Here is a 13,666-nt window from a genome sequence, read left to right as displayed (position 1 = left end):
TTATACTGCTATGGCCACTATGTCCATTCAAATGAGTTGATTTCCATGTCTATATGCGTGTGTTTGTGAGACAAGAGGATAGGGTGCGTGGCTGCTTAACTAACTAACCAGCTGCATGAAAATGTGTGAGAAAGAGATGGAGGTAATATTCAAGAAAAGCACAGTTGTCACTTTATAAAGTAGAAGCCAAAAAAAGGCGGCAATCAAAGCTGTGGAGAATCTCAACGCTCCATTAGCAGCTTTGTAAGTGTCACTTGTGAACATCGCTTAATCTGTTTTCTGTGCTCCTTAATATGTTCACTACACCAGGAATGCTTTCTCTGGTGATTTTGCAATTTACAAGCTAAGAAATGTGTGGAATGGCATTTTCATCATTTGATCGACTGCGTATAGTATGCTAATTTACAAACATGCATGTCTACAGGGATGTGACTCTTTAAAAGGTTTTAGGAATAAGAGGAAATGTGAAAATGATGAATTGCCTTTTTTTCTGTGTATGAAAAGCATTTAAACTGATCTGTTGAAAAAAAAAAAGATGAAGAGGATGAGTAAAATGCCAGTCCAGCTTGTGGTTTGCCTTCAGTTCATTTGGTTATAGTAGGCATGTCAACATCCCAATCAAAACTTGCATTTTTGTATTGCTTCCTGTAGTTTCTCTGGGTCATATTATACATTATACATCACTCTCATTAATATACACCACAATTCTCCTGAAAGAGGACGGACCTGAGTTTTCTGCCATCATGCTGTGATTATTTGTTGCAACCTGAGCTCTTGCTTGCTTATATAAAGCAAACTGAAGAAGTTTCCTTACAGAGTTTAAATAAACCACTCCAAACATATTTGCACCCTTAAACAAAGTTACCTTATTAAAAAGATATCAGAGATATAATTAGAATTTCGGTCCCTGATTATGTGCAAGCGTGACGCACAGGTAAGTGAATTTTATTACTTTATACTACCTTATACGGTTCAGCATAATAGAAGGTAATAAAATTATATTAAAACATTAATATAACTACACTGAGCTGTTCACACAGGTTCTCAGCTGTACAGGACAGCAGCTGCCGTGGCACCTGTCCTATAAAAGCTGAGATGACTTTGGCCCTCAGGACAAAAAGGTCTGGGGAGCGAGCTAGGTGACCCCTGTTACTGTAAAGCTCTCTTTGGGGAGTTTGTCTGTGTGACTTTACAAGTTGGCCTCCATGAGACTCGACCTTATAATCTCACCTCTAATGTCTGATACAATGAGTAGTCATCCCAAGAGATGGAGAGAGAGAGAGAGAGAGTGGGAAAGAGAGAGAGAGAGCGGGAGAGACCGGGGCTGAGGTGTGGATGAAAGACTGAGGGAGGAGGGGAGAGGATTGCACAATGAGATCCAGAGAGGGCAAGTGAGACAAAGACACCGAAACAGAGAGAGAGAGTCGAGGAAAAAAGGGAATGAAAGCAGACAGAAAATAAAGGGAGGGAGATCAACCATGTGAACCAGACAGAGAGAGTACCGGCGGGACCTTTCTGCTAAAAAAGAGAACGGATCTAATAAAGAGGTCCTCCGTGCCTTCGTGTGGAAGCCAACAAAACAACTTGACTGAAACATTAAACGATGATTATGATCAAAGCATACAAGGATATACATATTTGATGGCCCAGTGTTGCACGCTACTCACAATGAAGCTTCCTCCCTTTTGAGGAATGAAGACAGTTGGCTTCTTTTACAAATGAAGGAAAGAAAACACAAACCGGGAACAGCAAAGAGAACACAAAATGGGAGGAGAGGAGTGTGGGGGGGAGAAGAAAAGAAAGAGAGGAAATGCACTGGTGGATGCCAAGCTGAACGAGCATCCGCCTGTAAGAAGAACAGAAAACACTGGGAGAGAGGGAGCGATAGAAAATCAATGACAACTAGAGGGGGAGTTGCTAAAGAGACAAATAGAAATGTGTTTCACTCTTTCTCTGTTTCAGTCCCTCTCTGTGTAATGAGCTCATCTTCCTAAGAGAAGTGGACAGTTATGCTTGTGCCCCATCAGCCAGCGCTGCCAGGACCAGGGCAGAGATGAGATATGGCATCTGTGTGTGTGTGTGTGTGTGTGTGTGTGTGTGTGTGTGTACATGTGTGCGCGACAGGTACTGCACAAACAGGTGTTAAAACATCACACTCTAAAGTAATCAGTCTACTCACCCCCTCCTGTCAGTTCAAAGTTTATCACACAAACACACAACATACACACACACACACACACACACACACACACACACACACACACATGAAGGCACACGCACACGCACATGCACCCACTGCTCTCAGAGCCTGTATAGTAACATAGAAACAGGTCACCGAGTTCCTCAGTTGTTTGCAATTTTAAAGGAAATTAACACCCTAAAATAAATATACAGAGATTGGTGATTTACAGTGTTTTTCTTCTACTGTTTTGTTGTTTTAGCATGTAATTCTGTTATTGGTTGTTTGTTTTTGTTGGTAAGTTTGTCAAAAGATTGGCAGGTACATTTTAGTTTTTGTGATATAAAGCCGTAGCTAGTCACTCACCCATATGATGCGGTGGTCGCAATATGTTTAACAAACTGAGCAACTGATAGGTTGGAACATACTTTAAAAGGTTATCAAAAAGGAAAAAAGCTTTGTGTTTGAACATATACCCAATTTTAATCTTAATTTTAATATGGAAGACAATACTTGAAGTCCACACAGGCATTACAGTCCTCTGCTGGTAAGACATGATCCCTCTGGTCTAAACTGCACAGTGCTGACAGTGGAGATAAAGCAAACTGGATATGGCCGAAAAAGATTTTGAAGAAGTGTGTTATTATGCTGAGAAAATAGACCCGACACCAGAATCTAAGTAAAACACAAAGTTGATATAAATGCAAGAAACAAACAAGTTCTTTGTTGATAACACTTCAAAGTGCATTTCAGCTTTCTTCATGTTTTACTAGGAATTTGTTTTTTGAGCCTCAGTTTGGAGTGAACAGAGAGATGAATGAAACTGAAAATGTAAACATTAAAAATTCAACTGATGTGGGTGGGTGACTTTCTGTGGCTTTTTATCATGGAAAGTAACTGGCCAGGTTTTTTTTTTTATATTTCTTTGATGGGAAATACAGATGTTCTCTCTCTCTTCTTTGCTGGATTACTCCCTGCGCGTTTAAAGGACCATACCAGTGCTTTTGAATATTTGGCCCACTTACTACAATTTACCCACGTGTTACAATTTTGACAAACCACTTTGCAAATCATATAGGTGCACTGAAGATTTCACAACATCTAAATGATTTTCAAAATTGAATTTTAGGTTGATAATTTGCAGTGCTGCTGCTTTTAGGAAAACCAATGTGGACGACTTTATTATGGTGATGGAATATTGGTGTGAAGAAAGTTTGAAAGTCTCTGAAAGTTCATTTCCATATCATAGTGGAATGAATGAACACTAATGGCTGGATAAACAGTAGGAAAAATCACTGTTCTTAAATATGACTACTTGCTTCAGGAGAAGATTAGCAGAAATGTGAAGTGCATATATTTTATAGATATTAGCCTAAATACGCAAAGCCACCGGTATGGTCCTTTAAAATTATTGCAAATCAGTGACAGGCCTTTGGGGGTTGACGCTAAAACCTCACAGTTTATATGCCATAGTAGCTGTGCTGAGAATATTTCCTAGTGATGTCAACGGATTAACTTTTAGGCAAAATGTATGAATGAATAAATACATAAATACATAAATACACAAATAAATAAGTAAATAAATAAATAATACAAACAACAAACAGCACAAGAAATGCAAGGCATATTCCCAAGCCAAGGTGTTAAATAGAGTTAATATGTTTTAGGCAGACATTATCTTTTAATTGTTCACCTGCAGTGTAGATAGAGCCAATGTATGAAACAGAAAAAAAAAGAAAAAGAAAAAAATTCATCACAACAGTGCAATTCTACAGAAGTGTATTAATCATGCAGTCAGCTGAATAATTAGAAAAAATCCCCCACATGTAGTGAACCAGCCATAAAGCCGAAGCCTTCTGACAGTCACTGCTGCCAAAACATGTCAGTTTTAGTCACTGGAGTTTAATTGTTTCTTTTGAATGAACTGTTCCCTTGTAGTAAAGCTACTGCGTTGACTTTGTGGGTGCTGAGGGGGAAAGAAAAGCCCCCCCAGGATGAAAGTTGTTACTGAGTGACTTTGGATGGGTGCTTAAGGGGAGAGAAATAGGTAAAGCTGAGCCAGAGCAGTGATCTTGGAAGAGAGTGTGCCTAAGGGGAGGCTGAGGCTTATACCAATCTCCCTCCTCATCCACTGCACAGTAAAACAGAGTTAATCAACACCACATCCCTTTCTCTCTCCCTCTCTCTCTCTCTCTTTCACTCTTGCTATCTTCCTCCCGCTCTCTCTTTCTTTCCCTCTCCCTCAATCTCTTCTTATTTTCTCTCAGTTTTCTGCTCTAACGAGTGGCTGCCCTGTGGGCGAATTGCAGGCTGTGGCCTCAGACATCAAGTCCCATTCGCCGCAACACGGGAGTGTGTCAGCACCAATGAAGCTCACACCGAGATGAGCCTCCCGCACAGTGTGTGCTTGAGCGTGTGTGTATGTGTGTGTGTGTATATGTGTATGCCTCATTGGCCTGGATTCTGGATGTTTTTAGAAAGACCTCTCCTCCCATTTGCTCCTTCCCCATTGGCAAAAATCGCATTTTGCCATGTCACTCATACCAAGCTGCCTTTGTCTGGCACCTTTTTATTGTCTACATATGTATGTGTGCAATTGTGCATGTGTGTGTGTGTGTGTGTGTGTGTGTGTGTGTGTGTGTGTGTGTGTGCGTGCACGCATGTTTGTGACTGATAAGAGGTAGAGAGAAAGAGATGCAAGGATAAGGAGTGAGAAAGAGAGAGGGAGAGGAAAATGAGTGATGGAATGAAAATCACTGGACTGAAGAGTGATGTGGCCAATCCCTGCCATAACGGTCACAGAGTGCACACAGGAGTGTGTGCCTGTGTGTGTGTGTGTGCGTGTGTGTGTGTGTGTGTGTGTGTGTGTGTATGTGGCCATTAATCCTGTAGGCTATGTGCTCAGTCAGGGGTCTGTGCCCTGGTCTTATGCCCAGACTGGCTTTAACAAGAGTCACCTCAAGTGAACTAACACATTGACACACACATGCAGAGCACACATATATACAGGCAAACAGACACAGACATGTATACACACACACACACACACACACACACAATTGCTCACAAAACAAATATTCTTTTTCTTAAGGGGAGAGTCATTCAAGCACCCAGGCGGAGAGGACTGGCAGGTATGTATCTGTGAGTGTGTGTGTGTGTGTGTGTGTGTGTGTGTGTGTGTGTGTGTGTGTGTGTGTGTGTGTGTGTGTGTGCGTGTGTGCGTGTGTGCGTGTGTGTGTATGTGTTTCTGTGTGTTTGCGGGCATGCAGAGGCATGCTTGTGCTGCACACCCCCATCTACTTAGTCAATATCCTTTTCATTTCTGTTCCCAAGTCCAGACTTTCACTCTACCCTCACGGCTGCTTCGCTCCAAGGATCCATTCAGCCTAAACCAAACAGCAGTGGACTCAGAACAAAACAAAATGGATTTTGTTTTCTTCAGTTTGCTTTGATTTTGATTTCACATTGTGCACCGGGCTTGCTTGTAAAAGAGAGACACTTCTCAAGAAGATCTAATACAAGAAATAAAGAAAAGTGGCGAAGTGAGGTAAAATAAAAAAGAATCTATATTATGTTACAAAAGGCAGGGCTATATTGTAATCAGAGATGGGATCGTTAAAAAGGTGCTACACTTCTGAATAACGTGCTGATGTTACTCAGACATTTTTATTTTAATGCTACAGATCAAATTTAAAGCTAAATATTGATCTGTGCTGCAAAGACTTTCTTTGTTCTTTCATTTGATAATTTTGGGAGTTTTGGGAGCTTGATTATCCCAAGACATAATACCTGCTACATATTGTAATAACTTTTAAGAAATGTAATACTATGTCCCCATAACATCACATTATTACCTTAACCAGCAACTAATGACTCTATCAACATTTTTAGCTCATGATGTTAAAGCTAATATTAACCTACTGTATAAGGTAAGAGTGCAGTTTAAAATATTCTACACCCCTTTTGAAACCTTTTGATAATCATAATCCTGCAATCACAATATATAATGATGTAATTTATGGAAACATAATTTATTACATGGATAACAGGTTTCATTTGATTTTCATCCCATTTAGAGTTGGGGTTTTTTCTGCAATAATGACCCAGTGACCCACAGGCTATACATGATGCCACGTCTATTCATGAAAAAAAGCAATCACTTGACATAAAATATAAACTTTGACCTGATTTTTTTCTTTTTGCATCCTTAACAATGAATACAACAACAATGACATAGTGATAAAGAGCTGAATGGCTACATGGGTCTTATCTTGGTTCAGCCTCCATCCATGAACCAGCATTCCTTGGTACACTAATAAATTCATATTATCAATAAAGTCATATCCATATGTAGGCCTAACAACTTTTTGTCATTGTCATTGTTAGTTAGTTTGATTAATGGTAGTAAATGAACAAGACTTTGTGTGTGAACAAATGTATCAAACCACCTTGAAGTGACTAACCATAGTAACAATCAGTTATTCATAATGACGGTCATTTTTCAGAAATATCAGACCACAGAGAGCTGCAACGGGCCAATCAGAATTGAGTATTCCTGTTAGCTGGTACGTGCCTCTCTTATAAACTTGTGAGTCATGCACCAAAAGCAGCACAGACAGAAAATAATGAGATTATAAAAGATATCATGTGGGCAACATGACATAGCGACAATGCCCACTCTAATTTGTTTGAAAACATTTCACATAATTACAATGATTCAATACATTTAGCGAAAACGATACCTTAACATCAACCAGGACAATCAATAGACACTGATTTAGTTCCAGCTGAATTGATGGTGCTCTCAACAATGACACCCCTCCCTGAACAATCGCCACTTCACAGCAAAACTCTGATTCCATTTAGCAAAGATTCAAACCAAGTTAACAAGTCATACTTCACATCCTCTTCTTCCTAAGCCCCCTTTAAAACAGGGCAGCGACTAAACATCGATTTCAGTTTTCACATTTTTCTATCTTAATTAGTCCTCAAGAATAACAAAAGCTGAAACCTTCATGCACCCAAACCACCCCCACTTTAAACAAAGACAAGAGCTGGACATTGATTTCAGTTAACACATGTACCATTGTAGTTAGATTTACTGACAATAAGCAGCCTTAACATGGACCCCCTTAGCAGGGAACCTTTCCCACCTCATGGCCTAGTAGTAGAACGCCTTCCTCCACATTAAACAGCCCATTACTAGACATTGATTGCAGTTAACACCAATGCCAGACCCTATTAATCGCACCATTCTCCTGCTCCCATGCCCCGACTCAGACCTGAACCTGAGCGCTTATCCAGGATCATTTAACAAGGTTCGGGGAAGTGAGGGGATTTCTGTCAGTGTGCATCACATCATTCCAGTTGTAGTGAGTTTAGTCAGGCTGTTTGAAAATGAAAGGAGGTGGAATGAAGAGAACGGTAGATAGAGAAGACAAATTGGGTGTTTTGGTACTAAGGGGGCAGAGAGAGGATCAGTTTGATGAAAGCAGTAGCAGCAAGGTCATACAAGACTTGTCTGTTTGCAGCAGCGATTCCGTGGTAATAGGCAGCAATTTCCACAAGCGACGGCATGAGGGAAAAAAAAAAATGAGGGTGAAGGTGAGCGCAAAATAAAACAAGGCAAATGATAAAGGATGGAATATGCTAGTCAAGAATACAGTGGAGATACTGTATATAGAGAGAAGATGAAGGATAAAATGTCTAAAATATGAAATGTCTAAAATATGAAATGTCTCAAATACTGGAGCTTGCTGCTGTATCAAAATAAAAACACAACATTTAAGCAAAACAAACAAAACTCTGCTGACGCAATCCACTGAGCATGGCCAAACCTGCTGTACTGTATATGTTAACAAAACCTTACCAAAATATGCTGATGGCCATTAAAACCCACCTAATGACCCCACATGAAACCCACATAATTACCATAACACTACATTATCAAGATTATTATTGCTATTTTAAATCAAGGGGGCAAGAATAACAGTTTTAATGTGTTTTTTGGCAAACTCTACCCAGACTAATAGCGTTAGGATAAAATGTAAAAGCACATTACAGAAATATTATCAAATTGTTTTCATCATAATTAATAGGCCTATTATTGTTGCGGTGTGAGAAGTAATGCTCCTGTATTGGCATGTTTGGGTTCATGTAAAATGTAAAGGATGTTTACCTCGGCCAACAGAGATGGATGTAGGTTGTGTTTTCGCCCCATTCCTACTCGTCTGTTTGTTCGCATCATCAAGATCATGGACAATGCAGAAGTGATTCATTTTTTGCGCTGATTGGCCAAAGTGAGGCATGGCAATGGGCGAAACTAGGTGGAAAGGTTGGTCATGTGGCACGGAAGCAACTGGCTTCTATTGACATTTGCATAGTGTTGGACGAGGTATGTGCTCTAATGAGTGCACATACCTGTTATTTGATATTTTTAAGAAAGAGAAAGTATAAAGCATGCAGCAGAAGGTTGCAACATCTTTTTTGAGCCAAGGGGAAAACATGTGACAGCAAAGGTGTTAATTGAAGGAGAAGATAAAGGCCTAAATGGTTGCTTTATTTCTGGATTTTGCACAGTGCTTTATTGCTGGATTATGTATGCCTTATTACATATAGATTAACTGTGTGGATAACTCATATAGGATATAGGTTTATTGTGATATGTTATCAGATTTCATAGCAAAGTAACCATTGACAAAATTGCCAAAGTAAATTAATATGAAATATTTTCCCAGAACTATATTATCACTCTAGATCCTTGTAATTTGGCGAACAATATCTACACAATTTGTGTCACAGATGAAGTTCAGTTGCAAGAACCACTGCAGAGCATTTTTAAATAACATTGTAAGGAGTGAAATGGTAGACCCTACCTGTTGATAGCAGAGCTGAGCTCATCCAGGCGCCGAGTGTCGGTGGTGGAGGTGTTGTCAAGTTTGGACAGGCTGTCCATCCTCTTCAGAATCACCTCCAGCATGTCACTGATTTTCCTCAGCACGCCACGCGACTCCACGCCTCCCAGCACTGAGCAGAGAAAGAGACAAGGAAAGACATGGAGTGAAGAAATGGAAAGATAGACACAGGAGTAGATAACAAACTAGCGACAGACCCTTTGTGTTATTCACAAAAAAACAGCTCTTCTGGCATAGTTATTATTATATGTTTGTTTGGGCTCCTGTATCTATTCACTTGAACTGCAATGCAGATCAAATGCAAATCCCCCTCCATTATGTGTCAAACAATGCAAAACTCTGGATCTGTGGGGAAGCGTTTGTAGGATTTTCTCCCTGTGTTGTGTTGCTTACCAGTTGTTTTCACTTTTAAGAGCGAGACAATCGTTGTTCAGGGGGCTGTATTTAGACTTGCCAGCTTTTGCTTCTGATTTGTTTCCACACTTCTTTTGAGCTGATCTGATATTGCCAATGGTCAGTTTTTTGTTGTTGTTGTTGTTTTTTTATCAAACACATAAAATGCACTGCACATCCACTTTGCCACTATGGTGAAGCATACAAGCAGATACTGTTGTTTTAAAACTGCCATTTTCAGTGAGAGAAAGCCCTCTCTTAAAGGACAATTGAGTATTTTCGAAGTTAGGCTGTATATGTGACTACAACACTTTCCTTGATTGTGTTAGAAAATTGTGCCCCAGTTGAACAATATAGGACATTTGAGCCATCCGCAAAGTAGCACCAAAACACAACCAGAAATATCTTTGACAAATTTCTCAAAAGTAGCATATCGTCAATAGTAATATTGTCATATTTGCTTACAGACAACATGGTAGAGAAGCAGTGGAGAAAATATACAGCTTAACTTCAAAAATACAGAATACTAAAATTTGATTGTGTCTGTACTTGACTAAACTGTAACAGCAACAACATTATGATTTTCTATGATTTTGCCATTATTTACCATTGTTATGACTGCAGTTGTAAGTTCTGCGTTAAGTTCTGCCATTCTAATATGATTTGACGTGTGCCGTTTGGTGGAGCGAAGATGATTGACTGATTACAGGAAGTGCATGTACACCACTGGCTCCAGCAGCGAGCCCTGCCACTATAAAAGGCAGCAGTGGATTACAGAAGGCGGCACTCTCTTTCCTCCAAGCCCCGTCTAGCTGCTGTCAGACTGCTCTGTGAGTCCAGTCAGTGATGTTGCGTGTGTAGCATGTAACTCAGTTAAAGGGGTTTTTGTTTGTTGTGTTGGCCTGGGTCCACCTCGAAGCCCATTCAGTTGATATACAACAATCCTTGCAATATATAACTAAACTGTAAATATACTCCTTGTAAATAAATGCCCTTTCTGTAGTGACATTTGTGTTTAAAAGTATTTCACTTTGGTTTGGGAGTTGAGGAAGAGTGTGCACATCTCATGTGGACACCTCGAGACACGGCATCACGCCATGCATCTCTTAACCTTGCTCTCCCTCGTTTCCTCAGCTGCCTACAATAGTGTGCCTGGTCCAATGCTGTAGCCTGATCCCTTGTTGTGGACTGGCTTTTCTATGGGCCAGACAACCAGACACTTGAGTGCCTGATGTCTGAGTATGGGCTTAGCTTCATATCCTTTGATACCCTTTGATATAAGGAGGAGAAAGACTATGATTTATGAAAAGCCAGGAGGGGAACTAATTATGTTGAGTCTCTCACTCTCTGTCTCTCTCTTTGTCTGTCTGTCTTTCTCTCTGTATGGCAGCCAATTTCTTTCTTTCTCTTAGCATACCAAAGACAACTTTCTGTATCCAGTGTAGAGGTGCTGTGTATGTAGGAAATAGATAAATACACTGGCCATCAGAATTGAAAAGCCACAGTATTTACACACACACACACACACACAAGGGGAGCAAGATACACAGACAACGACAGAAGAGTGAGGCAGAATGTACTAGCACTGAATAAAAGGCATATTGGACCTCATTAAGAGAATTACACCGATGTGGCTGAGGTCAGGGTGCTGTATATGAATTCAGTCTCAATACAGACATTATAATGGTCCACAACGAAGACAGTCAATGAAAGGTGGAGACATAGGTGGACAGTTTTCTTATTTAATACCTTTGCAGGAGTAATATCTTGGATATCCTTCTATTTCATCCTTTTAACTGCTCACAGAGAAGGAAAGTGGCACTCCAGAGTATACATATGTCATATGACAACCTAAGAGCAGAGTTAGGGGAGAAATTTGTGGCTAAAGTGATGGCAAATTGCTTGCTCCTTTGTGCAAGACTCCTTTTTTTTTTTAAGACGAGAAGTGTGCAGTTTATCCTCCTTAAGCATTTCCACCTCCAGTGGATTGTAAAGAGTAAGTCTTGAAATGGGGGAATGCTGCAACAGCAAAGCACATCCACGGTCTAAAAGTGGATGGAAAGTGGGGTGCTTATCCTCTAAAGCACCAGAGCCACAGATTTTCATTCCTGGAAGAAATATTTTCATTGTGTTTCTTCCACAACATTTCTATTCAAATAAATACAGTACATCTTTCTCTGCACTGTACAGTCATGGGGCCAATGCACTTGGTTATCTGTAAGTGAAATGTGGGGAATGTGAAAAAGTGGAAAAACATCATCGCTAATGTAATTGTCTGTTTTCTCACCTCCTTTTTCCACCTAGACTCCCTTTAACATGAGATCATCATGATAGATCATCAATGATAGATCTGAACACTCAAACCAATGGCATTAACAGTGAAGTGTAAAGGCAATGTGTCTCCAATCCAAATTTTTTTCAGTGTTGCCTTACATGTAATCTTCTCCAATCAGATTTTTTCAGTTGTGAAACACTGCCAAGATCAGACATTTCTTCTGTTTTTGAAAATACTAAAACAAAACAAAACAAAACAAACAAACAAAAAAAAAACATCCATGCTTTTGCTTTATTACGTTTCCACTAGCTCTTCAAGGAGCTATTACCAGCCTCAGTCTCACCCAAAATACAGCAGCTCATCTGTGACAAAAGCCAGACACATTGAGCACATTTCTCTAGTGCTGGCCTCTCTTCATTGGTTACCAGCGGGGTTCAGAATTAATTTTAAAATCGTTGTGATAACCAGGCAGCCCTGAATACACACTGTATTTGACCTTCTGTCTCCTTACCACAGCCAGTCTCTCAGGTCCTAATATCAGGGGTCACAAGCTGTGCCTTGAACTACACTTTCAAAAGGGCCATGGTCTTCCCCTTTAAATTAGATTATCTGATTTTTTAAGGTTTGTAGAGCTGGTGCACTGCCTTGCTTTTAATTTAGCAACAGACCCAAGTATGTACATGTATACTATTTTGTATGGCCGTGCTATCAGACTTTTCTTCCTCTTTTCTCATTTTTAATTTTCTTTTTAACTACAAATCACTTTGTAAACATGTTTTTAGAAAGGCAATATATATATATAAATAAAGCTTTACTGACTTAAATATTACAGCCATGTTAACAGATGTAAGCTTTAGTTTGCAGAGGTGCATGCAAATCAAACAGGTGTCAGGCAGCACAGATAGTTGCAGAGTTGTCTGAAATGGACTGTGAGTATGCTAGTTTACTGACGAGAGGCTGTAAATTTTCTCAGAGAAGTGAATTCAATGTGTATGTTGTAGATGCATTTTGATTTCAGCTGTGATTAACTAAATTCTATTGAGACACAGTCTGGATACGAGATGTATGTTAAGGCGGAGTAAGAATATGTGCCCATTTCAAACTGATGGCGTCATTAAATCTTACATGAGCACAACTGTTGCAGTAAACTGCCGAATAAAATAAAGTGCGAGACACAAATGGTCAAAGTGTATTCTTCCAGTCTCCCCTCAGACCACTCGACATAAACATATTGACATCGTAATCACCTGGATTGTGATGTCCGCTCAGTCTGTCAAACCTCATGTCTGCTGGCTTGACAGGCAATTACAGTCAATGGGCTCCAGTGCCTAACAGAGCTGGTGCAAGGTCACTGTCTCTGTCCACACCCTCCAGCACCAAAGGAACGGTAAGTTCAGAGAGTTATCTCCTAAGCGACAGATGCACTCGGCTGTGATTGACAGTGTCGTGTCCTTTGCTTATAATGGATCGCCATGTCAGATTGTGACGGTGGGGTTGCTCTCCCTGCATCTTTGTGATTGGCTGATAATGACCTCCCTGTTGAGAGTCAAGCAAATGGGGAGAACACTCATGATGGACTGATGGTAATTTATCATTAAATACTATCAAATATGGATTTTTCTGAAGGTCAGTGTCAAACTATTTTCAAATTGAAGCTGCTGATAGCAGGTATACTCTCTGATAAGTACAGAATTAGCTCCATTTTTTTTCCCCCTCAGTTTGTTGTCCTGAGGAGCACCCTTTACTAAATGAAGGGAACTTCCCAATAATTAATCTCCCATTAATTAATATCTTTAAATCTGACCATTTTCATGATCCAAAAAGTTTAAACAACAAGACTTCATACCTTCCCTCAGGATTTTCAAACAGCATTTAGACCATCATGAGACACTTAAACTCTCTGAA

The 13,666-nt window shown here is 39.9% G+C and overlaps 1 protein-coding gene across 4 annotated transcripts in view; it reads right to left on the bottom strand.

Moving 5' to 3' along the window:
* Positions 1-13,666, bottom strand: part of LOC115367672 (alpha-1,6-mannosylglycoprotein 6-beta-N-acetylglucosaminyltransferase B-like) — a 145,033-nt gene that overhangs the window by 87,496 nt on the left and 43,871 nt on the right. For all 4 annotated transcript variants that reach the window (XM_030063547.1, XM_030063529.1, XM_030063538.1 and 1 more), the window contains one exon: positions 9,055-9,205. In XM_030063547.1, coding sequence (XP_029919407.1) covers positions 9,055-9,205 — 151 coding nt within the window. The remainder of the gene's footprint in view (positions 1-9,054; positions 9,206-13,666) is intronic.

This window comes from Myripristis murdjan, chromosome 1 (genome assembly GCF_902150065.1).
Source record: "Myripristis murdjan chromosome 1, fMyrMur1.1, whole genome shotgun sequence".
Taxonomy (NCBI): Eukaryota; Metazoa; Chordata; class Actinopteri; order Holocentriformes; family Holocentridae; genus Myripristis; species Myripristis murdjan.
The sequence above is the reverse complement of the archived record's forward strand: the minus strand, read 5'-3'. Positions and strand labels throughout refer to the sequence as shown.